The sequence below is a fragment of the Dipodomys merriami genome, unplaced genomic scaffold (genome assembly GCF_024711535.1).
Source record: "Dipodomys merriami isolate MVZ:Mamm:240054 unplaced genomic scaffold, mDipMer1.0.p SCAF_4, whole genome shotgun sequence".
Taxonomy (NCBI): domain Eukaryota; kingdom Metazoa; phylum Chordata; class Mammalia; order Rodentia; family Heteromyidae; genus Dipodomys; species Dipodomys merriami.
Genome location: NW_027205603.1, coordinates 17,484,516 through 17,510,224, shown reverse-complemented (window position 1 = coordinate 17,510,224; position 25,709 = coordinate 17,484,516). Strand labels below are relative to the sequence as shown.

General features: G+C 41.3%; 1 protein-coding gene across 1 annotated transcript in view; it reads left to right on the top strand.

Annotated features, from left to right (window-relative positions):
* Ryr2 (ryanodine receptor 2) overlaps window positions 1-25,709 on the top strand; it is a 427,229-nt gene that overhangs the window by 150,026 nt on the left and 251,494 nt on the right. Inside the window, exons 3-7 of the mRNA XM_069990607.1 lie at window positions 6,920-7,024; window positions 15,362-15,382; window positions 18,374-18,388; window positions 20,556-20,630; window positions 24,776-24,854. Coding sequence (XP_069846708.1) covers window positions 6,920-7,024; window positions 15,362-15,382; window positions 18,374-18,388; window positions 20,556-20,630; window positions 24,776-24,854 — 295 coding nt within the window. The remainder of the gene's footprint in view (window positions 1-6,919; window positions 7,025-15,361; window positions 15,383-18,373; window positions 18,389-20,555; window positions 20,631-24,775; window positions 24,855-25,709) is intronic.

Sequence of the window (25,709 nt, the reverse complement as noted above, 5' to 3'; positions counted from 1 at the left end):
TTTTCGCTGAATTTATTTAGCTTGTGTTTAGGGGAGAAGGTGTGCCACCCCCACCCCCCAGCCTTAGGGGAAGACTCTACAACTTCTCAAAAAGCATGCAACTGGAAAACAACCTTTCTTATTTGCCCTCAGTTGACCTTGGAACATAAACGCATGTTGCATTGCTCAAGAGAACTCATTTGATATCCTTGTATTTCCCCTAGGCTCTTTCTGAGGCAAATTATGTGAGTGATGAGATGGAATATTTGGTTCCTTGTGCTGTACTTGTTGATTGATCTAGAGGTTGGTCATTTGTATGAACTAATAAGTCCATAGAATATATGCAGATCACACAATGTTACCTCTAATTCTGTGTAGCGTTTCTGGGACTCATGGCCCAATTATCTATCCAGACTTAATTGTCTAATACATACCAGTCTCATCAAGACTCTCCAACCAGGAAATACAGCGTTGCCCAGGGAAGTACTATCTGCGGACAGTAAAGACCTTAATGTCCAAACAAGTCCTAAGAAAGCAATATGGTTTTAATGCCTTACCACTCGTGTTCTAGTACCTTCCCAGAGGGGTTCCCATGGGCCAGGAGCTCCTGGAGCAGCTCTGATGGGAGAGTCAGGGAGCTGTCACATCGAGGCTTATATTACCCATCACCAACTACCTGAAAAAGGACAGAATATCCAAACAGCCCAGAGTCAGGCTGCTAGGCACCGCAGACCAGCTGTGTGGCACGTGGGTTTCAGAAAAGCAGATGTGCCCCTTGGGAGTTAGGGAATAAATGCTCTCACTCAGCATTTATTCATTTCTAAAGTACTAATGACAAACACTTGTCCTTTAGGGTTGTGATGAGAATTAGGGCCTCACACAGAGCAAACACTTAAAAAATGATAGTACTGTCTAATATATAATATATGAATATTATATTATAATAATATGAATATAGATATATGTATTTGTTTATTTGGGGTGATACTAGAGTTTGAACTCAGGGCCTTATACTTGTTAGGCTGGTACTCTGCCACTTGAACCATACTCTTGACCCTGTTTTAAGTATTTTTTCAGATAGGATCTCACTTTTTTAGCTGGTCCAGTTGAAGATCCTGATTCTGTGGCCTTTGGTGTAGTTGAGAAGCTACATGTGTCATATGCTGACCTTGGTGAGTGTGTTGAGGTTACATTAGTTTTCTTTGCCCCCTGTGGGCCTTGAGCCCTTGTTCCTACCAATTTCTACCTCCTCAGCAGTTTGAATTATAGACGTAAGCCATCACACCCAGCCTTATTATTACTATTTGTTTTCTATTCTTACATCCATAGAAATTCCACGCTGGCCTAATTCCTTGCGAGAAATCTAAGATGTGGAATATCCCAGTCCATGTCTACCTGGAATTTCCTGTTTCTGAAGTTCTGAGTGATGGTTCTTGGTTGATTAATAGCGATTTATCTCTGGCCCAGTTAAATTAGTTAAATTAGTTTTGATGAAGTTAATCTGGCACATTCCACAGTGCAAGATGCCTCCAAAGAACAAGAGGCTGGGTAAGGGTGTGGCGATGGATTGTATTGTGTGGTTAATTAAATTTGAAGACCTCATCTCCTTGCCTATCCAACTTTATTTGGAAGCTGTAGCTCACTGTGATTTTTTTTTTCCTCCTCCTCCTTTTGACTCTCTGTGAAATTCTAGAAGACCTGGAGTCTGTTGGCTGCTGTCAAGTTTATGTTTCTGTAAGCCATTCTTTCTGTGCTTACAGTTTGGGACGAGAACCCTGGCTCTTGTGGCAAAGGCTGGGTTGCAGACTGTTAGGTTGACCTGGCGGCCTGGCAGGTGATTTCTGTTCCCAGTTCTCTTTCAGGCAGTGAGTTTAGGAACTGGTTCTGTCTCCATCTCCTGTCCACAAAGTTCCCTGGGGCCTCAGTCTTGCTGATGCTGTTTCTACTACAGGTGCATTTGGTGCAACTCCTCGCTGGGCTTCCCTGGGATCAAGGCGTTCACACAGCTGAGATCTCACTGATGCTAATATCCAACCCATGTTTGGGCCTTGCATTTTCTTGTCTTTGTTACTGCTGTATTGGTAATCACAATGGTGGCAGTGCCTGATGCTTATTACATATGCAATAATAATATTGAAAAAAATCTTTTGAGCAGAGAGCAAGACGGTCTCGAAGTGAGTGATGGCTACTTGAACTGCGGCAGTGGTTCTGATATTTCTAGTCATGGTTTGCTCCTTTGGTTGATTTACTCATTTATTCAGAGATTCGCTCAAACAGTTCCAGATTCTTTGATTTTTAAGTGGGGAGGCTTGGTAATAACTCTTTTGCACAGAAGATTTCTCTGTGTAGTGTGTGTGGGCATGATGAGAAGTTAGGTGTTTTAAATGTGATGTAGGTAAGTGGGTCATTATTACCTGAGTCCAAGCAGCCTGTCCATAGAGCATTAGTGGGGATGGTGAGTTGTCTTTGTGATCATGGGGTAGATGGTCCCGTGTCTGGGACGAGAGGCAGAGGCAGGGTTAGGAGAAGGCAGCTCCTCAGGGGAGCTACTAGTTTTCCTGGGCTGCTTTAAAAGATCATTGTGTGGAAGTGGAGGTGTAACTGAAGTGGTAAACACCATCCTTGAGCCAGAAAGTCCAGCAAGAGTGCAAACCGCAGTACTGGCACAAAAACCAACCAAATAGAAACATAAGCTATGTATTGTTTCGGGACTCAGTTCATAGCAAGAGAATGCTTTCCAAAGTCCACATAAGCACGGGCCATCAGTAATGGCCCTCACTCGAGATGTGTGTGAGTGGGTTTGCCCTGAGATGGAATTACTTCATGGGGTTAGAGTGAGAAAGGCATGCTGGGATGGGACCTGAGATTCTGTGCTTCTATTCATGTGGGTCTAGTCTATTCTATTTGGGTCTTTGACTTTTTAACTGGTTGTAAAATTACAGTAAGTGAGGGTGTCATATCCACGTGACACTAGGTTTAGAGGGTGTTGCGTTACCGAAGACAGATGCCAGGAATGCACTGTACAAGGAGCAAATCCTGTGAAACTCCCACCAGTTCATCACTGGGGATTTTCACAATTGTTTCATTGACACAGCCATGGCCCTTGGAGGTTACAATGTCCTGCTAATCGCCGCTCATTTAAACCTGCTAAGACATTGTCTCCACCTGGACCCTAAGGGGTCAAGAAGACCAGGCGCTGGGCCTGGAGTTTTCCTGAACATTCTGGAAGGCCCGGGGAGACCCAGGCATATTTGATTCTTCCAACAGGATCCCATGTATCCCTGCTTGGCCAAGAGCTGGCTGAGGAGCAGAGAACATCTTCCCTTGTGCAGGGCAATCTTCTTCACCTCTCTTGTGGGTGGGATGGAGAGAGAAAGAACCAGAAAAGGAAAATGACACAGAACCATGCACGCCCAAGGAAAATGACAAAGCTCTGGAGGAACACTCTAGGCCAGGAATTTGATCTAATCTTATCCTTGGAGTTTTGAAGACCTAGAAAGAGGACAAGGTGAACTGACTTTCTTTCCCCCTCATCTGTTCTGGCTGGTATTTCCTTCCCACTGGATTTCACCAACCAGATCCATCGCCTGAATTTTATTGTCACCAGGGAAGACATAAACATGTTAACATGAATCGGGCCCCATCTGTGAGGGGAAGTTTTGCCTGGCTCGTGTCTCTAGTTGGTAAATCCACCACCACCACTACAACTTTATCTTCCGGAGTGTTTTGACATGCCTCTGATTCAGGGGGAGGCCGACCCTCAGCGGCGACCAAGCCTTGCCAAAGGCTGCTCGGCAGATGGCGGATGAGCCCATACCAACCTGCCGCCACTGGGGCCATCTGCTCTGCTTCCAGCAACCCCATCTTCCTGCGTCTTGGTCAACCGGCAGCTCTTTTAATTTGTATGTCTGAGATTTTGACCTTCCAATTTAATTTGGGGTGTTCTTCAGTTGGACGGATATGGAAATATTTTACCGGCATGTTTTCAGTTCACAGGGCATGGATTCTTCAGAGTAAGCAGTAATGTGCCTACTGGCTGACTTCCCTGAGGCTCTTGGCTGATTCCTGGCTGTGGATTTTCGGCCTCCTCTCCTGGTCCCTGAGGTTGAATGCAGCGACTGTGTGAGGGCATGTTTTGAGATCCCTGTGTACTGTCCCTGAAGGTGGCTGGGACACATTGGAAAGGCAGTGTGAGAAGTGAAATTAGCTGGTTTGCCTTCCTCCTGGAAATCTTCCTCCTGGAAGACCACAAAAGCAAAAGTAGAGAGATCTGCCAGAAGGACTCCGGTTTGTCTGCTTTTTCCAGAAATAGATGTCATTGTAGTTTGAGGTAAAGGCATCAAACCCTGGTGCTTGCTCTGTGGGAGTCCTTGGATTGGGCCAGGGTGGTGGAGGAGGTGCACGGCAAACACCAGCCTTCCACAGGGTGGAGCAGGCCTCAGCAGGGGTGGTACACCCAGATTGTACAGCAGGCATGCTGCAAGAAATAGATGCTAACATATTCAGAATATATGATTCAATTAGAGAACTATAATTCATACAGCCCAATGGGAAAAGACAATTTATGTGTTCTATGTGATCATATATATATTTGTGTATGTATATATATACACACAAATGCATACATATAAATCATATTTATATATGTGTGTACACATACTCATATATCCATATATACACACGTCTCTATATACATATGTATAGGCATCTATACACATGTATGTATGCACACATATATGATTATACATATTTAAATACCTATGTATATTTAAATACCTATGTATATTTTTTGGAGAGTTGTACACCAAAAATCTGACTGTTCACTCTTGGGAATGAAAGAGTGCATAATTCAGTGGGAAAAGAATTTCCAAGTTTCCAGTGTTGTTTGGCTTCAGCACCTGAGCCATACTTCAGCCCTTAATTGCTTTAGTTACTTTCCATGTTATAGGGTCTCAAGTTTTTACCTGTGGGCAGTCTGGGACATGGTCATCTTAGCGATCGTCTCCATAGGTAAGGTTGGTTGTTGGTTAAGATGAGGTCTTGCTAACTTTTCGACGAGACTGGACTTGAACTGCAGTCTTCCAGATCCCCACTTCTTGAGTAGCTGGGATTGCAAGCGTGAGCAACCCTGTCTGGCAGAAAATGTGGTCAAATGTGACTTTATGTTGTGACTTAAAAAGATGACATAGTTCCCATAGGCTCAGAGATCTGGAGATGGATATTTCAGGCTAAGAGTGAGAAGGAAAAAAAAATGACCATGAGCAAGTGTCAGAATGATCAAATGGAACAGTTTGTTAGTGTTGGGTTTTACATAGTGCTGTGGGAACAGTGGCTTAATGTCACTCACAGTCTTCTCAGTTATGGGTTTCAGTTTGGTTAAGGGAATGACACGTTCTAATAGATTTTTAAGTGAACTGGGCAGACGTATCTGTGGAGGCTGAAGGACCTGCTGGGTACCTCTTTTGGAATTGATTTTATATAGCTTCTCCAGCGCCGATAAGATGGATGCTACCTTGAGGTTATTCCAGTGAATCACTCCCCATAAGACTCAGTGGCATTTGCCAGGCTGATGGGACTGGTGATCACTCCAGATTTTTAGGAGAACAGGCACAGGCTGTGCTGCTAGCCTACTTACTTTTGCCAAAGTCCATATATCCTGATGGCATGGATATTGGTTGTCTCCACATAAAAACTGTCATTTGCCTCCTGTCTGCTTGCTTTGAGCACATTCTGCAATGGTAAGATAGACAAGTAAGCAGACAAAGTCACATTCTCTGATTTAATTTTGCATATCAGGTAATGGTGTATGTATTGTGTGTGATGGGGCAGGTGTGCACGCCTATCTGTGGTTTGGGATTTGGGTCCTGAGATGATCAGAAATTTGTTTTTTTAGAAATAAATACAAATGCAACTTTATTGAAATTCAGAAACTAAATACAAATGTTTAGTCTGTGTGCAAGTTGTACTAAGTAGAGCTATGAAATTTCCAAGTTTTCCCACGTAATGGTTAAGATCTGTAACTCTGAAGTTAAGAGGATTTTGGGTTGAATTCACTACGCCTTAATGTTTTTTTTAAAGAAATAATAATAGTATTATTGATAGTATTGCTGCAATGAATGGATAAGGCATTACATAGGCTGTATCATTTATGCATATTGCTTTGGGAGAATGAACCTTGAGTGGACTTGTTACTATTGTTGTGTCTCTTCTAATGAATTCTGCAGAGCATTTTCTCTTAGAGTTTGGGAGTACACTCATAGTTGAGGCTTTCCAATGGAAGCCCGGAAGTCAATGTTTTCAGGAATGAGACTTGAGTTTAAGAATAATGAAAATCAAGGGAAAGATGATACTTGCAGATGCTTCTGAGTTGGACTGTGTTATGCACAGGTGCTAATGGCATGTTCTGTGCCTGGTCTGCTGTTGTGCCTGGAGTTGAGAGTCCCTGGGGATTGGCACTGTTTCTTGGCACTGATTCATGAATGAGACCTTTTCCTTTCAGGTGATTCAGTCCTGGGTTGAGAAAACAGAACAAAGGCATGGCGTTGCGTGTTCTCTGAGAATAGCCAGTTCAAGGTTATCTGCGGAAATACACATCTAGGCTAAGGAAAACTTTTAGTAGTTTACCTTAAATAGTACAGAGGTATCAGAGATTCTGTAGCCCAGAATAGCTAGGCAAAAGAAACACATGCTGGCCACTGGTGGCTCGTGCCTGGAATCCTGGATACTCAGGAGGCTGAGATCTGAGGATCATGGTTCGAAGCCAGCCCAGGCAGGAAAGTCCATGAGACTCCACATGATGCTAGTGATGCTTTTTACTGTTGCTGGGCACAGGGGTCGGGGATAAGCTTTTAGTGTGTTGGGCACTGGGGTGAGCACGCTATCCACCGATGGCAGCTGAGGACCAGACACTCATGGCTTTCCCTCTTCTCTCTCCACACAGAATGTCCCCCCAGACCTGTCCATCTGCACCTTTGTCCTGGACCAGTCCCTGTCCGTGCGGGCCCTGCAAGAGATGCTGGCCAACACCATGGAGAAATCGGAAGGGGCAAGTACCAGTTTCTGTAGACTTGCGGTGCAGGCTTGCATGGACGCAGGGAACCTTGTATTTATTTGTTGCAGGACGTCTGCCTGTGATTCCCTTAGGTTTCATCTTCTGCTTCAGCCGGCAGACTTAAAAAAAAAAAATCCATCGTCAGCGTGGTGTGTGTCAGTGCGTCTCATCTTGTGCTGCCGTCTGCGCTGTAGGGCAGGGGCTTTCTATGGGCATATCTGTGTCTCTGTGCGCTCACAGCGGGACCTGCGGCTCCGAAGAGTTGCGCTATGCCAGCTGTGTGCCAGTGACCTGCATTTAATTTTCAGATGCCGCTCACCATGCAACTGTGTTCTGAGGTGCTTTATAGCAAGTCGTATTTCATGACACTCTCGTGTATTCGAAGCAACAAAATGATGGTGACACATGCAGCTTTAGTTACTTATAATATGGTACCAAAAAAAAAAAAAAAAAGGTGCGAATCATTTTCTTCTGAGGTGAGGTGGAAATCTTCTTTTCCTGGGATGAAGTGTGTTATCAAAGGAAGCACTGATTTCACACGCAATGAAATTCTTCCTTTCTTTACAAATGAACCCTGTGCATCAACTGATTTCCTACTCTTGCATACGCGAATTTCTTGGTGTTTATCTAGTAAACCTTCATGAGTTCCTTTTGTGATTCAGTCAGTTGAATGCTTTTGCTTCTGTGCTATCTATACTTGTATTTGATGACCACAGCCAGCTTTCTACTTAGAGCCATTATGTTTGGTGTGGTTAAGGGCCATTTGCTCATCTTCTTGGATTTGTGAATAAATAAATGCATGATCTTCATCAAGGTGAAGGAACTTAGCAAGAAGTTCTTAACATCACTTGTGACAAAGCAAAACCATGAGTTATTGATAACCAAAAAGGATACTCAAAGTGGAACAGGAAAATTATTACCTGAGTTATGAACTCTGGTTTCCCAAAGAGTTACTGATTGTAACTCTTAGAAAAACGAACTCCCATTTTCATGGTGCCAAATGATTTTGAAATAATCCCTCTAAAGGAATTTTCTGTTTAATAGAAAAGATGTATGATAAGATAGAGATCTAGATCTACTATACCTATATCAGATATATATATATATATGTGCATGTGCATGTATCTGTATATAGTATACATGTGCAACACACACACACATATATATATATACACATATGTGCATACACACACACACACACACTACTAAAGGCCATTTAGCTTTTGGGCTTACTGAGGTTTGAACTCAGAGCTTTGTACTTGCTAGGCAGACATTCCACCACCTTACCCATGCTCCCAGCCATTTTTTGCTTTAGTTATTTTTTAAGATAGGATCTCATCTTTTTGCCTGGACCAGCAATGGACCATAATCTTCTCTTCTATGCTCATGTAGCCAAGGGCACAGATTTAGTCCCCTGGGTTCATCTTGTTTTGCCAAGATGAGAGTTTTCTTTATTCTTTCTTTCTTGCCTAGCTGGAAGTGATCTGCGATCCTCCCAATCTCCATCTTCAAAGTAGCTGGTACAGGTTTCACCCTCCATGCCCAGTCCCATTTTACCTTCTTTTCTACAGTCAGTGGCCGAGTCTTGTTTGTTTTAGTGTCTGCCCATGGGGCCTTGAGGATCTTGAGGTTGCAAACACTATGAGGGGGTTACGGCAAAGAAACTGCCATTATTTCTATTCTCTTTTGGTTTTGTGAGGTCTCCCATGGCCTGTGAAGCCACCCCCATGTGTCTCTTCTTGCTTAGGTCTCTTGGGCATAGGGTACTATAGCATAGGGCTAAATACGGGATGCTGTCATTTTGCAGAATGACTGTATTTATTTCCCCAAGGTTTTGGACACATTCAGAGAACATTTAAATCACATGAAAGGGAAAAAGATGAAATAATTTAGAAAGCAGCAGATCTTAGTCCTCTGTTGCCTTATTTAAATTTTCAGAGAAAAGAATCTTCTGGCTTAAAATTGTCAACCTTTTGGGGAGCTTTTGTCATACTCGAGTTAGGGTAGAATTACTGACTACATCATCTTTGTGTCTTGCCTGATCTGAAAGATGGGAGAATTCTGCCTGGTTGGTACAAGCAGAATAAAGCCAGACCATGGGCTAAAGACTATGTCTGTGGATAACTGGACTCATTTTTATGATTTTATTTGCTTTATGAATTACCTTTATGGCAAGTTTTGTTCTCAACCTCATCGCAGAAAGGCCTTTGCAGCATCCTGCAATTAGGAATACAAACGCCATTTAGTGTTCAGGAAAGTGTGTTGATTAATCACAACTTCCTTACATGACTGCTCTGTCTATGTGTTATAATTACTACTTTGCATTTTCCAGTTTTAATTATTCCTGGGAGCACTTAGAAAATTCGTCAGAGGTTTGAGGTTCAGTGAATCTTAATTCTGTCACTTGAAAACATGCCTAGGATGGTAAAGAAAGAAAGAGTATAAAATTCCCTGCTAGCTATTGGGAATGACTGAGAATTCAAGGAGAAAAGTGAGGTTTGAAGATAAATAGCATAAATACAGCAGGTTCTCTATACATAGCAGTCCTTTTCCTTTCTACTTTGAAGGGATAAACTCATTATTTATTGAAATTCAATTGACCTAACTAAATGCTAGTGTATTAATAAAAAGTGTCTGATGTGGATGTCATTTAATTCTTTGTCAATTGGCATTGGACTACTTATTTCACTAGTCATGAGACACCAAGAGTTCTACTTAGTCACACACATGACTTTTGTCTGGTGAAGGAAACTTCTATCTCCCCCCATAAAAAAAAGTTGCTTTAATTCGTTTGGAATCCAATGCATAGCAGGGAAATAGATGGAGAAATATACCACAAAATATTAACAAATTAAAACCATCAATATCTCCAATGAATAGCATATTACAGCTGAGCTAGGATCCAAAAGCATTTCATGTATTCACAAATCTAATTATTGTGTCTTACTACCATCAGAATGGGAAACGGGAAAAAGTAAATAGCTATCATATGGACATTTAAACACAATCACACATCTGTTCATTGTAGTAAGTTAGAGATGGAAGGTCCCTCCATGAAATGGAAGCTTCCTCCAGACCTTCTCCATCACGCAGTCTCTCTGTGCAGGTGTTCTTTGCTTTTAGCACTTTTAGAATTAAAATGTGAGCTGAAAAAGCCACTGTTCACTGTAAATTATTCAGTTAGATTTTTTTTACCTACTAGCAAGAAGCAGTTGCAGAATAAAACTTATAACTGGGTCCTCTGACATTAGTATGATAAAACATGATAGACCTAGGAAGAATGCTAACGAAAGATGAGCAAACCCCTTTCACAGAAAATTACAGCACATAGAGGAAGAAACCAAAATGATGCCCAAACAGAAGGAATCCCCTTTTTATTCCCAGAGGCTCTTTAGTACAGAGGACTCTGTTTTCAGATCACTCTGCAGATCAATTGGAAATCAGTGCATTTCAGTTGAGATCCAAGTGGGCTTTCTTTCTGTGTCCTTGAAAACTGAGAAAGTTGGTTCTCACTGTTACAGGAAATGAAGCCTACCACAATGAAGCCTACTCTGCCTTGAGGAAACGAGCAAAGTGAACGTCTTCGACTGCTGGATGTCAATGTTTGTTTTAATGTTACAATAATCAAGACAGGTTGGCTTTAGCCACGTAGATGGAAAAATAGCTTGAGATCCAGTAGAGTTCCTTGTTAGATCCACTTGGCAAATTTGTAACTGGCAGTTTAGTTGGGAAAAGGGGTTATCTTCTTAGATTGGTGCTGGGTCTGATGTCAGGTCTTCCTACACTAAAAATTCATACCGTGTGTATTGGAGTGTTCTCAGGTAACAGGAAAGAATAATGAATTTCCTAAAAAACAATATAGGAATATTGTTTCCTGGCCAACCCCCCCACCCCCTGCCAATACTCCAATCAAGAAAACTGAGAATTCTAGAGCTGCCATTACGATTACCAGTAGGAGAGTTGAAGAGGCAAAGCCATGCTGAGAGTTGACGTTGGGTGTGTATATGCGACCCAGTACCTCATACCTGAAAAGCACAAAGCACTCCCACACAAGACTGGAACAAATGCTTTCTAAGGCTGGGTATTTGGGTGTCCAAAAGCACATGAGAAGGAGTTTCTTCCTGGCAGGCCTGAGAGGAATGTGGATTCAAACAGTGCCCCAACACTCCTCCATACCCACCTGCACAGTGGAAATCAACACCACCCGTGACACCAGATCCCAGGAAAGATGGAAAGCCAGTGAAACACATTCACTGCTGACAAGAGCCTACGTTTAGGGACCCCTTTGAGAAACCATTTGGCAGAATCTAAGGTAGCCAAGCATTCATGAATCTGTGACCTCATAATTTCGCTCCTGGAATTACATACCCAATAGAAGATGTATTCACCAAAAAGGCAGACAAGATGGTTGATTACCGAATTCTTCATCCTAACCCCCACATCAGCGGCAGCCCCAACACTAACCAACCAATGAACAAATCTGTTGCCTGTGCTATCTTCATAAAATGGGATCTCGGAAGCATCAGGAATGAATTTCCTTTCATTGTGCAATGCAGTGTGATGAATCTTACAAACTTACAGCCCGCTAAGGAAGCCAAACACAGAAGATAAAATGTTCTTCTTTACAAGAAAAATCAATAAACCAAATCAAACCAGCAGGCATAAAATAATAACTATCTTTTGGGAGGATGCAAGGACAGCAGCTTCTAGATCTGGGTCTGGTTCTGCTCTTTATTTAGTATCTGTTACATTCAGGAAACAACAACAACAACTGTAGTCCTTCCAAATAATAATTTCACCTAAAAATTCCACACGATTTCATGATATTTTGGAACAGAGTACAGAACCTGCAAGACCTGCAGCCCCCTTCCCACCCCTCCATCTTAATACCAAACAAAATGTGTGGTCAGGATGACTCACGGGATAGTATTTCATTTTTGTTGTATTACTCTGTTGTATTACTGTGAAATTTAATGGCAGGGTAATAATGGGTCACAGTCGTGCTTTAAGTCTTCCCATTGCGATTCTTATACTACAACTGAAAAACTTTGAACTCACCACACATGTCTTAGGGTTGTCACATACTTATCTCAGAATACATCTACAAAAACATACCGCTCGGTGTCCAAAAGCACGCTACACACTGAATAATATTTGATTATGTAAGAATCTCTTGTATCATTTACTCAGGTTCTTTTGTTATCAACATCTTCTAGGTGCTAGCATAGGATAGCACCTGTCATAAAGTGAATAAGGGAATCCCAAATTAAGTAAAGATTAAACAGTTAAAGAGAAAGGCGTGACATACCTTGGATTGATTGACCATTGGGTCAGAATCCCGAGTTCAAATTCCTACTCCACCATGGACTCATGGTGTGCCTTGGTTGTTGTGAACTTTGTGTCACTGTTTCCTTGCTGAGGACCAAAAGTAAGATGACACACAAAGTATGCGTGTAAATCCTCAAAGCCTGCAACTAAGTATACAGTTGTCTTATCTGAAGTTTTACCTAAAATGTTTTGATTTCCCATGATCATCAATCACAGTCTGAAAAAAAGTGTACATGAAAAAAATCCCAGGAAGAAATAATTCATAAATCTTCAAGTGCAGTCTATGGTGAATAACATGATGAAGTCTCATACCATTCTACTTCATCCTGCCCAGGACTTGATGCTGGTGTATCCATTCTGTATATGCTACCCTGCCTTTAGTCACTGGACAGCTATCAAATTAACTGTCCCAGTGTGTCGGTACCAGTAAACCTTGTTTTACTCAATAATGGCCACTGAATGCCACACTGAGATGCCGAGGTGACCCCAGGACATAAGCATGGAAGGACAGATCATCTCTGTCACCAAGTGGGCATGTAGGAAAAATAAGACATACAAGAGAAATAATGTAGATCACTATCTGTGGGTGTAGGCATCTGATGGGGAGTGGGGCTAGCCGGGACCATGGCAGCTACTTGATCTCTACCTGTCATTGTAATAGAATTCTGCATCTCAGACAGGCAAATGACAAAGCTGAACAATTAGAAACAAGCACTAACAATTTTTTTTAAGTCAGAGAATGGTTTGTTTCTGTATGCCCCAAATATGTAATTAAAATGTGAATGGAAAATAAGGATGTTATATAAATTACCTGCCTTTCATACAATGGAATCAATTAGAATTACTTTTTAAAATTGATCGGTTAACCCTGACAAATCAAGTGGGCATTAAAATGATTATTGCCCTTAAGAGCAGCTTTTGCTTTGATTTGTAAAAAAAGATCATCCTTCTTAGGAGTGTTAATATGATACAACATTTAGTTTCCTACAAATATGGAAACGTGTATCCTTCTCACATAGTAGAATCAATATATTTCTTTACTATAGTTGGATAATAAAGTTATTTGAAAAAAAGTGTTCACGTGTCTTATTTATTTTGTGGATTGGGTGATGGTTTAGGTTCTGAAATGAGTCAAGTTTTTGGTGAATTTTATGTTGTCCTCCTTCATTTCCTCCATTGAGATCATTCTGCCCCACACTGCAGAGATTTAATTAAATGGCTGTTGTTAATGTTAATAAGAGACGTGTCATGAAATCGCTCTGCATCACAGATTGGTTGCAGCTTTATTGTACTTTGGGCTGTGGACCGTTTGTCTTGTCCTGCATGTAGCTAACCACTCACCCATATATTTGTTATCACTAATAAGCCTTCCTGGAAATGGAGCAGAGTCTGCTCTGTTATTACTACTAATGCTCTCCAGAATTATAATTCTCTTCAGACTAAAGACCTGTTTCTTCTTTACACTATACATCACTAAAGAGCTTCACCTAGGGCTGATGACTGTTAATTATGTCTCTTGATTACAAAATCTTTTTTCTGGCACATTCCACCATGCTTGTCTTTATTGATGTGCTCTGTGTGTGTGTGTGTGTGTATGTGTTCGTTCATGCAGGTTGAAATGTCTCACTTTAGAAGGGAAATGTAATGCCATAATGTATTTTTGATCATCATTGCTATTACCCATATATGATGCATTTTTTTCTAATAAATATAGAGAGGAAATAATTTTTACGTTTTATTGAATTATTTTTTTCTTACATGATAGGTATAAGAATTTGATTTTTGTTTTAAAGAGAGAAAAGTACACGGTAGCTGTATTATCTCAGGCGACCTGTGTGGCTCCATTTTACCCCAGAACACAAAAGGATGGACTCATCATCTGATTGGATTAATGTTTCAAATGTTGAACTTCACAACTTGAACATGTATCATGGAATCTAAGCCTTTCCTTTCAGCAAACAATTCCTTCCTAAATAATATAGTTTGTTTTTAAGATACAAAAAGGATGTAGGTTTAGAATATCTATTTTTTGGAGACTAAATTGATTTCCAAAGAAGCTAACACATTGTGTTTTAAGTAACCCATTGACTTTATAAGGGCCTCAGAAAATACCACTTATATATTTAGGTTGATATTTTTAATATTTATGGCATTAAAATTCATCATTCTGTATGTTGCATTTTTATGCACCTGGCTTTCTAAAACTTGCTTATTAAGGGGTGGAAGTTTTTATGGATAACCCCCAAGTTTTCCCCCTAAGGGAAAAATGCAACAAGTTAACTTACACTCAGTCTGGGGTGCCTCATTTCCACAGGGCACTCATCTTTCATTCTAGAGAAGGGGGTGAGTTATAGAAACTCCACTGAGACTGAGTGTCTCCTCTGTGTTTGAGTTTATCTTTCTTATCCATCTGTCACTATAGAAGGTGGTCTTTGTGGACATACGATTTTAGTCTGTTTACACTGTAGATATAGTCACTTTTGTTTTCTTTCTTTTTTATGTTTTTTTTTTTACAAGTCTCTTTAAAATTGATTTGATCCTCATTTATGTTCAAAATTATTTGACAATGCATGCTTTTTTGGGCTATATTGTGAAAATTTATGTAATGCTTGATAGAATGAGGTAAGAGACTTTAACTTTAAATGTGAGGGAAGTTGTAATTTGATATTACTTGTCTCCAAATCGATCTTTCTAACTGCAGAGAGCTTTTTCTTAGTGGTGGTAAGATCAGGAGCCCTGCTTACATATTTTGGGTTATGATTATTTAGCATATTTGTTGCATGTCTAGCTTGATGCCTTTTGAAGCTTTAATTACTGAAATTAATTGAGAGTTTTTGTTTGGTGATATTAAACGTTGATAATTAAGCGTTTAAATACTGTTTGTAATCTTTTAGAAGTGAAGTAGCTTTGGATCACATTTCAGTTGATATGAATGACATTGAAACATTGCTTGGTGTTTTCTATACTTAAAAAAAAATTTATTTTGGCTTTTTCTTTCCACAGCAAGTTGATGTGGAAAAATGGGTATGTGTTTCCATGTATTTACAAAGCAATTGTGGTTTTAAAAAAATGCATGTTTGCTGTTGCCTCTAATCTTTTATTTTGCTTCCTACTGTGGCTTCTACTATTAGCATTTGAACTAACTGCTCTGGGGTAATGAACAAATGGTTTTCAGATCTCCATTTAGAATCTTACATGTTTCTGGTTCTGTTAGAATACTCCCCTTTTCCAGAGCCTTATAGTTTTATATAACTGGATGAAGTTATAAAAATTATGATGTGCTTCCAGCCAACAGGAAGGCTTTTAATTCTCTATATGTTTTGCCAAAAAAGGGTAAGTATTAAATTTTGAAATTCTACTGCTTAGCCTTGCCACGTGCTCTAGGATGAGGCAGGCTTGCCCTTGGTTCCTGTTGTCTTCCATGGGCAGATGAACCTGCATCCTGCGGGGCAGGACAGCCATGAGCTGAGGCTGAGGGGCAGGCCCCCTTCCTCAGACATCAGAACTCTTCCTTAGCCTCAGTTTCTCTATCCAGAGAGAAAAAAAGAGCAAGATTAACAAAGGAAAGACCTGGGGAGAGAGAGAGAGAGAAAGAGAAAGAGAGAGAGAGAGAGAGAGAGAGAGAGAGAGAGAGAGAGAGAGAGAGAGAGAGAGAGAGAGAGAGAGAGAGAGAGAGAAGGGAGAGAGGGGGAGGCAGGGAGGCAGGGAGGCAGGGAGGCAGGGAGGCAGGGAGGCAGGGAGGCAGGGAGAGGGACAAAAAGGGGAGGAAATGAAAATCTCACCTGGACAGATATCCCTACTTCACATTTTCCCCAAGAGTACCAGCAATTTAAACCTATCCTCTCGTGGTGTCGCTTCATGTCCCTAGGCTTTGCGACTTCAAAGGAGGAGTCAGGAGAGACCCACTGGGCTGGACTGGCGATTCCATTTGCTTTCATTCAGTAGAGCCACCTGGTCTTGGGACCCAGTCTTTTATTTTTAGTGCTAAGATGTGAGAAGTAATTAGGGCACGATTTATTAAAAATTAATTTTTATTTAGTAATTTATGTTTGACCTCAGCGGGTGACCCTGGGGTTGTGTTTTGGCAGGCCCAGGCTCAAATGCAGGGCTTCTTGGTGGTGGGAGAGGTGACTGTGATCCAGTTCTTTGGTGCAGGGTTTGGGGGAATTTTGTTCCCATCCCAGCTGCCTTTCAGGCCTGAGCAGGAAGGGACCCCAAACTGTAGAACCCACTTGGCTTTTTGCATCTTCTGAGCTTGTTTATATTTCTTTCAGTCATTCATCCTGGGGTACCAAGGAGCATTCAATAACCTCGGCTGAAGACTCGAAAATCCTTGTCACACTTAAATATAGATGGAAATTACATGTATATGACAGTGAAATGGGCTTCCGTATGGGTTTTATAACACAAGTCTAGATAGCTCCCTAAGAGATGAATCTCCATGTTTTTCTTCCCTCCTTTCTCTGGGTTCCTCCTTCTCCTCTCCCCTTTCCTTCTCCCTCTCCTCCCTCTCCCTGTCCCCTCCTTCCTCCCGTCCTCCCTTCAGCCTCTTTCCCTCCCTTCATCAAGGTCTGTTTATGGAATGTTTGGATTTGCTTAAACCTAAGCCCACTGACTTATCAAATGCTGCTCTTCACACTTTGAAGGAGACTATCTCTGAGTCTTGGGCTCACAGTAATGAACTGGTATTTTTCCATCTACTTTTTCACCTGTCACATTGGTTTCCAACATAGAAGCCTGAAATTTCAGATCGTGGGTGGGACTACTGAAAGAACGAAATGGACCGTGTAGCTGTCACATGAGAGACCTGCTGCTGCAGCGAATGGTGTCTCTTATTCAGCTCTCTAAAAAGATATTGTAATTGTTAAGACATACATTTATTGTTGACACATTTTCACAAGCAACTACTATCACGGGACATTCTATGAAATGCTTTCATGGTATGGAGATTCAGTCATGTTTGACCATTATGCCAATATACATCTCTACACTCCAGGGTTCAGCCATGCGCCAGTCAACTCATCTCAGCCCTAAGTTTTGAAAATGCAATGTTGTTTTCTTCTCATTAGGTATTTTGTCATCTGTGGACTTCTCTTTGGAATAGAGCCAGGAAGCTTGAGGAGATCTAGGGAGAAAAGAGGAAAGATGGATGTACATAATGTGTGCATCTGTGTGTATGTGCGTGTGTGCATATGTACCCTGGGGCACAAGTCCTAGGGCTTGTACTCAGGGCCTGAGCTCTTCACTGTTTCACTCAAGGCTGGGGCTTTTACCACTTGAACCATACCACCACTGCTGACTTTTTGGTGGTTAATTGGAGAGAAGAGTCATGGGATATTTTTTCTGCCTGGTCTGGCTTTGAATCTTGATTCTCAGATCTCATTCTCTCAGGTAGCTAGGATTACAGGAATGAGCCACCAGTGCCAGGCCATAATGCTTTGTAGAAGAAAAAGTGGGGCTGTTTGCGTTCATGAGAAGAGACCATGTGACTTTAAGGAGAAAAGAGAAACTCCTTTCTGAGTTTTCTTTGGAGTTTGCCCGGCACAGTCTGCAGAGTCTAAGGAATTTTCACTTTGCATGAAAGCTGAGCAGCGCATTGTTGGGCCTTATTAAACACACCGGGATGGCTCTGTCTTGCAGCCTTCAGAAACAGAGGGGGACATGAAGGAGCTTTCGCTCATGATGCATTTTCGGGGTGATGTTAAGATCGTCTCCTTCTCCATGCTTGGAGAAGTAGTAACAGGAGTCACGCACTGCAGTGGGGCGGCATGCGGTCACCAATGATGGAGCTAATGGGAAAACATTCTGGAACAGTGTTGCTTGCTCCGGCATTCCTGTGGCATGTAGAGTTAGTACTGAGTGTTGTTACAGCAACACGGGAACCTCTTTGAATGCTTACTGTTTGACATGGCTCCATTGGGGAAGATGGAGTATTGATAAGTAATAGATTGTTTAAACAAAGTTTTGAAATGATTCATATTTAATATTTTCTCTCTTTTCCTTGTGTCCCTACAGAAATTCATGATGAAGGTAAGACATTGAATCACCTCCCTCTCTACCTCCCTCCCCCCCTTTATATATATATATATATACATACATACATAGTGCTTTGTACATTACAACTACACATATTTAGCTTTGTTTTGCATTCCTGCCTTTTTCACACTTTAAAATTTAAAAAAAGACTAAATCTTTAAAATATAATTAATCATGTGTAGACTTTCCAACATTTGCCACTTTGAGGTCATGTTGTAATATATTTAGTGTATTTAGCTAGCATTAGGAATTCCTCCCATTAAAAGAATCTTTTTGCATGACCATCTGTTAGCACACTCACCCTGGGGTGATGTGAGCTATTTCATGGCTCTGTACTCTTGCATAAATGTAAACAAACCTACACAAGGTATACAAGGAAAGGAACCAATAAACTACACTACTAGTTTTCAACTTTTAGAGTTGTTCTAGAAGTGAAAATAATTTGGCCATGGAAACTTTCATTGAGAGGAGAGGAATTAAGAGGAGAGAGATAAGTCTCTTGGATTTGTTGCCTGGGCTGACTTTGAACTAGATCCTCAGACCTCAGCCTCTTGAGTAGCTAGGAAACGTAATTTATCTTTTGCTTAAGCTTTTCCTTAAGAAACAGTAGAGAAAGATATTTATTTATCGTTAGTCAAGAATTGCTGCATTTGATTTATGAACCGAAGGATGTCCTTCTCAATGATAGGAGCTTGGAGCAATGTTGGTGCAAATTCTGTCTGCACACCAGAGTGCTCTTGCTGATCCTGGGTTCCTCATGAAGTCCCCCCATCCCCACCTTTACAAAAGTCTGCACCCAGTGCAATCTGGGAATCTCTAGTACCTCTTCCCTAACCAGAAGGGATTGGGCAGTTTGGCTCAATGGCAGAAGTATTTCTTTGAAGCCATATATGGACAAAGCCATGGAATATCTTCCAAACTTGTATATAATACTAGCTGTTATCAGATGGTAAGGAGAGGAAATTGTGCATTAAATTAGATGTATCATGACCCAGGTTTGTTTTTTTTTCTCTTGTGCTGGTATTGTCAATAGCGGGTAAGCATTGATCCGTGTTCATTCTTTGCAAGTCTTAATAAACGATGAAATTGGGTTTGAAAAGAAACATCCGTTTTTCTCTTTTAAATTTCCATTTGCTATTTTCCTTTTTATCATCTTATCCTTCTCTCAGTCCTCCAAACAATGCAGCGTTAATTTCCTTTTGAGAACATCCAAAGTGGTTTCTTTAGCTCTGTTCACATAAAAATCCATACAGGTAGATAGTGCAGGTCACTTAAATCCAAAGTGTCAAGGGCCAAAAATAATTAATTAGGCTCTGGTTTTCTTTTAATGGGAAGGCCAGGAGCCAATGGCTGATTTTCCCACCTACACTGGAAGATCTTGGAAGATGCACATCTGATTAAGTGCATACACTCATCATTTGGGCCATTTCATCAGAAAAAGATGCTGAATTGTATTGTTGTTGTTTTTTTAACCTTTCAGTCCTAATTTGGTCTTAGAGTTTTACACATACAAAGGCCTTGCTGAGCAGCGTAGCTGCAGGCAGATGCCTCTGCTTGTGAGAGAGAACCGGGCTCTGCTTGGTGCTAACTAATGAGGTGCTGGGACTCTGCAAAGCCTCATCTGTTCCCCCTCCCCCCACCCCAGACTTGTGGGTTAGACCCTATCACAAGTGAGCCATCCAGGGTCACGTGGCCATCTGGACAGCACTCGGCTGGCTCTGTCCAGCATATTGACTTTGCACCAATAAGCAGCTGGGAAGAATAAAAAGGTCTGAGGCCTGGAGGTGGTGAGATTCACTTCGGGTCTTAGGAAGACTCAACCATTGACTCCATGTTTATTTTTGTGCTTCTTGTATGTCAGGAGTTCAGCTAGGTACTTCAAGGCAGGGGTGACCAGGTCTCCTGCTTCACGGAGATTATTATACGTAAATTGTTAGAAGCTCTGGTACTTATTCACTGAGTTCGAGAGCCAGATGGAACATGAGCACACAGTAGAGACTTCATTCAGAATTGTGTTCCAGTTCCAGAATCCTTTGCATGACCGTTTGCTTTTGGGATAGTTTTTTTACTTTATTCTTTCCTGCTAAACTTTCTTCCAGACTGTGTGACACCAAGGTTGCTCATCTGGACTTTTGTCTTCTTTCTGATTTTGTCCATGCAGACAGCTCAGGGTGGTGGCCATCGGACCCTCCTCTATGGACACGCCATATTGCTCCGCCACTCCTACAGTGGCATGGTGAGTGGACACAGGGCGTCCTTCACATGGTCAGGGGGCCTGTGTGGGGCTTTGTGGGGCATAGCTGTTCAACAATGCTGTTCCTGAGCTCTGACAGATGAGCTTCTTCATGTTTCTGGGCTCTACTGAGTCCTCTCATTTACAAGATGCAGTTTAACTTAGACTGTGGTTGTTTTCTGCTTTATGATTATGTGAGTGTTATTTTTAATAACTTACTTTGGATAGGGCCATTTTAAGAAGAGAGAAGTTTTGGAGTCACATAAGAAGTGTTTTGCTTTTCTGGCTTTAAGTTATTCATTTATCAAAGAACCCAAATTTCTTTCTTAAACACAAGATAAAATATTGTCTGTGAGCTCTAATGTCAGTTCTACCCATTCACACCCTTTCCTTCTCTTTCATTTTACACCTCATCTCCTTCTTTCATTAGTGATCCATTGGGCTCCTCAGGCAGGTTCTCCTTCTCTATAACACACACACATATGCACGTATGCATGCACAAACTTTTTTATTAGTATACATTATTTGTAAAGAGGGGCATTTGAAAAATATATTTCAATAAATCATACCCCCTCTATGACTCTGCCCCTTTTCCCAATATTTTAAAAAGTAACATACATAGATATATATTATGTACTTTTTAAATGCTGTTTTGACATCGTGTACCTAAGATACATAAAAGTTTTACTTCATTTACTTACATACTTTATTAACGCTTAAAACTACTGACTTTATTTTATAAGATTTGGAAGGTATAGAAGAAAAAAATGTTTTAATCATATGAATAAGAGAAGCTTTAAAACTTGGAAATATTTCAACTTTTTTTTTCCTGTTTTAAATTTCTGACATAATTGAGGTCTTACAGTACCAAATCTTATCTCTTGGTTTTGTTTACATTTAATCACAGCATGAGCATTTCCTTGTCATTTAATTTTTCATTAGCATAATTTTAGTGATTACAATATAGTTCAATATCTGGAAGCATAATATAATTGATGATCATTTGTTTTAAAAAAGAAGATAAATCCTGTGGCATATAAATCTCTTTTGAGTAAGAGACCTGTCTTAATACAAAGATCCATCACACAGACAGACAGACAGACAGACACACACACACACACACAAACACACATACTGTTCCTTTCAGTCATGAGTATTGATGTAATGATTCAATTTAAGGTGCAGGAGAGAAGTTGAGAAGGGTGTAGGCATGACTTCAGTTATGGTTTAACAATATAATTTTCATTTCTGTGCTATATCACATATATAGGTCAAAGAAGAAAGTAGTTATCATGTAATAAGTATAGGAGAAAATCTGAAATAAGACTTGATACCCATTGTATTGTTTTCTTTTTCTGTGTGTGTATCCGGGTTGGAGTAAGGCTTGAACTCAAGGCCTTGTACACTGTGCTAGGCTTGCTCACAGCTAGTGTTCTACCACTTGAACCATGCCAAGCTAGTTGGTATTTTCTGGTAAATTGAAGATGGAACCTTGCAAGATTTTTCTGCCCCAGCTGACTTTGAACTGTGATCCTTCAGGTCTCTTCCACCTCCTGAGTGGCTGGAATTACAGGCGTGAGCCATGGCACCTGGCTTTAATGCCTGTTAATTAACTGAAGCATTGATGATTAATTTTCCCAATGAAAAGAATAGCAACACTGAATCAATAACCAATGCCACACATTTAAAATGCATAAACTGATCTTGGTAACATTAACACTAATAAATAAATAAGACATTTAATCTGCTATTGCTAGGTAATTTTGTTCTGGACTTCTTGGCTGACGTGGAAGATACAAAACAAATAAAAATAAAGTATAAAAAGTAAAGTAATACCATTTGAGAGAGTGACTTGGGTACAAGACAGATATAAAATTTGAACAAGATGATTACATATTAAAGTTTCATGAAAATCTGTTTTTGACAGCATATCAAAATGTATGACGTGCGTAGAACAACCCACATGAACTAGGAGATGTATTAAGAGAACGAATCTGTCTATATCTCTGTATGTATTAGATGAGTTTGAGGCTGGATTTGGTGTTTAGGTCTACATTCAGTCTTACTTTGCCCCATGCTGGCCAGCCTGGGCTTTCCTGAACCTCTTTAAGCTTGTGCTTGTGTCTGAAATTTCATCCATCCATTCACTAAGTACTGCTTAGCATCCTGGTCTAGGCACATAATATAGTCATGAATAAGACCAGTGCCTTGCATTTGTGGACTGTCTGATGCTTGGTAGATTAATTATACCATCCATCTCTGTGTTGTAAAGGTGAGAAGTGACTAGTGACAATGCCTGCTGCTGTATGACTGACAAGTGCTATGGAATTCTTGTTAATAGGCACCTCTTTTTGCCTGCAAAGTCTGAGGACCGTCAAACCGTGGCTTTGTCTCAACTAGAGACAGGCTGCATGTTTTTAAAAGTCTCCTTAAGCAGTTGTTCAAAGAGGTTTCAATTCCACCTGCCAGTTTACAAGTCCAGGGCATCCAGATCATTCCATCACTCTCCTCCATCTCTCCCTACCCTACCGGTCCCTTCAGTGTACCTGCTTCTGTTTTCATGTCAATATGTCGACTATAATGACTGCATTCCCCCACCCTTCCTCTCTCCATCTGTCCTCCCTCCCTTTGGCGTTCTTCTCCCCACCCCGCACAAGATAGGAGTCAGCTTTCTGCTATAGGTCTTGTTGAACCCTAAGTTCAAAGGAGTTAGGTGAGTGCAGTCCTCTTCTGGGAATGCCCTGGTATAGTCAGTTAGAGTACACATGCGCAGAACCAAATCCTGTAGACCCAGGGATCAGCGAGGACTGCGAGTCTCAAATCAGACCCTTGCTCCTGTCCTAGCTAGAGACAGGTTGGGACTGATCAGCCCACTGTCTGTCAAGGTGGGAGTCACTGTTGGTGGCCAATGGGCAGAATGAGACTGTCCGGGTCCATTTGACTCCCCATCCCCAGGCACTGAGCCACTGTGCCAGACCCTGGCCCTGTGGATTCCTCTCCTTCCTCACACTAACACCCGTTTAGCTGGATGGGCATTCTTCCATGCGAGGAACTCTGGAGCCTTTTCATGAACCGTCCGTGACTCTGGGAGTGACTCCCTGTCCCCGCTTGTCTGGTCTTCTCCGAAGGCTCCCTGGTTGTTCCCATGATGCTGAGCTCCTTGGCACAGATGGTTGTGTATCCTACTTCAGCTTGCATTCTTGTTGGCATAGCGCATCACAAGGTATCTGCAGCTCCAACAGGCTAGGAGAAGTCGACCTCAACTTCCTATCTGAGAACAGATCGTTAAGAACACCCAAAGGAGTGATGGTGTGGCTAGTCTGACGTCTCTTAGGGAAGTTTTAAAGTTAAGGGGCTGGGAAGGTGGCTCAGTGGTAGAGCGCTTGCCTTGCATGCCTGAGGCCCTGGGTTAGATTCCTTAGCACCACATAAGCAAAAAGAAAAAAGCCAGAAGTGGCGCTGTGGCTCAAGTGGTAGAGCGCTAGCCTTGAGCTAAAGAGCTGAGGGACAGCGCCCAGGCCCAGAGTTCAGGCCCCCACGACCGGACCCTCCAAAAAAAAAAAATGGCTCATATGGTAGACCACCTGCCTAGTAATTCATCAAACCCCAGCAACACACACACACACACACACACACACACACACACACACACACACACACACACACACACACAAACACACACACACACACACACACACACACACACACACACACACACACACACAAAGTTTTAAAGTTAAAACAGAATGCAAAGATAAGTAGGTATGCTTTTCCGATTTACCATGAATGACTGTCACACGAAGACGGCACTGAACCCCGGGGCCCGAATCACTGTCACTTGTCTTCTTGTCCTCATGATGCAGTTTCTAGTCTTTTCTGAGGGGAAAAGGATGGCATTTCCTTTAGAATATGGCTCCCAGTGCCAGCGGGGGAAATGCTGTTCTACCCCAGAGCTATGTACAGAGGCATCTAGATTTTTCTGCTTTTAATAAAAAGACTAATCAGCAGAGATAGATAGACATGCAGCTCCTTGTTGGAATAAGGCTCCGATGTGACTAGAAACACTTCGTGACGACTGCCAATTCTGTATCATTTATTTATTTATTTATTTATTTATTTATTTATTTATTTATTTATTTATTTTTTAGTATTTGTGCTGTCTGTCAACCTCCCGGTCCTCAACTGACAAGCTGGCTTTTGACGTGGGCTTGCAAGAGGATACCACAGGTGAGCGGCTTGTGCTGAGGTGAATCTGTGTGTGGAGAGCCCGGGCAGAGAGTGCTGCGTGGAGCCCGGATGGAAAGCAACTGCCAACAGGATCAGAAATACATTTAGATGAGTGGCTTTGTTTATGTCTGTACTGGAGTTTGAACCCAGGACATGGGTGCTGTCCTGAGGCTGATGCTCTACCACTTGAGCCACAGCTCCATTTACAGCTTTTTTTTTTTTTTTTTTTTTTTTTGCTGGTTAACTTCATATCAGAGTCTCACAGACTTTCCCACCTAGGCTGGCTTTGAATGGCGATCCTCAGATCTCAGCCTTCTGAGAAGTTAGGATGATAGGTGTGAGCTCCCAGTGCCTGGCATTAGTTTCATAATTTTGGAAGTGTATGCTTTTAGAAAACCACAATAAGAGAGTTCAAACTTTGCGTTCTTGGTTCTCTGAAGAATTTACATTTACTTTAGGGACCATTGTACAAACTGACTATGCAGTCTTTTATCTTTTACAATCTTGTACAAGCCTACATGGTTCTCTTTTTCTTTCTTGATGTTTCCCAAGCTACTAAAGCATAAATGGGCAAATAGTAAGCATACTATAAATGTCTGGTTGAAAGACCACGTACAACTTTTAACAATGTAGGGGAACAGAGATAAGGAATTTCATCAGGTGACATGCACATGAGACTGTAGGAAAAGTAGCTCAATGCACAGATAATAAGAAGCATGCTTAAGGAATGTTATTGGATTGCTCATTTAATCATTCATGCAAGTTTAATTTTTATTAAGTGGCTATAATATACCAGCAAGGGGCTGGTAGATCAAAGCACATAGCAACTCTACTGTTGAAGAACTTGCATTCTGG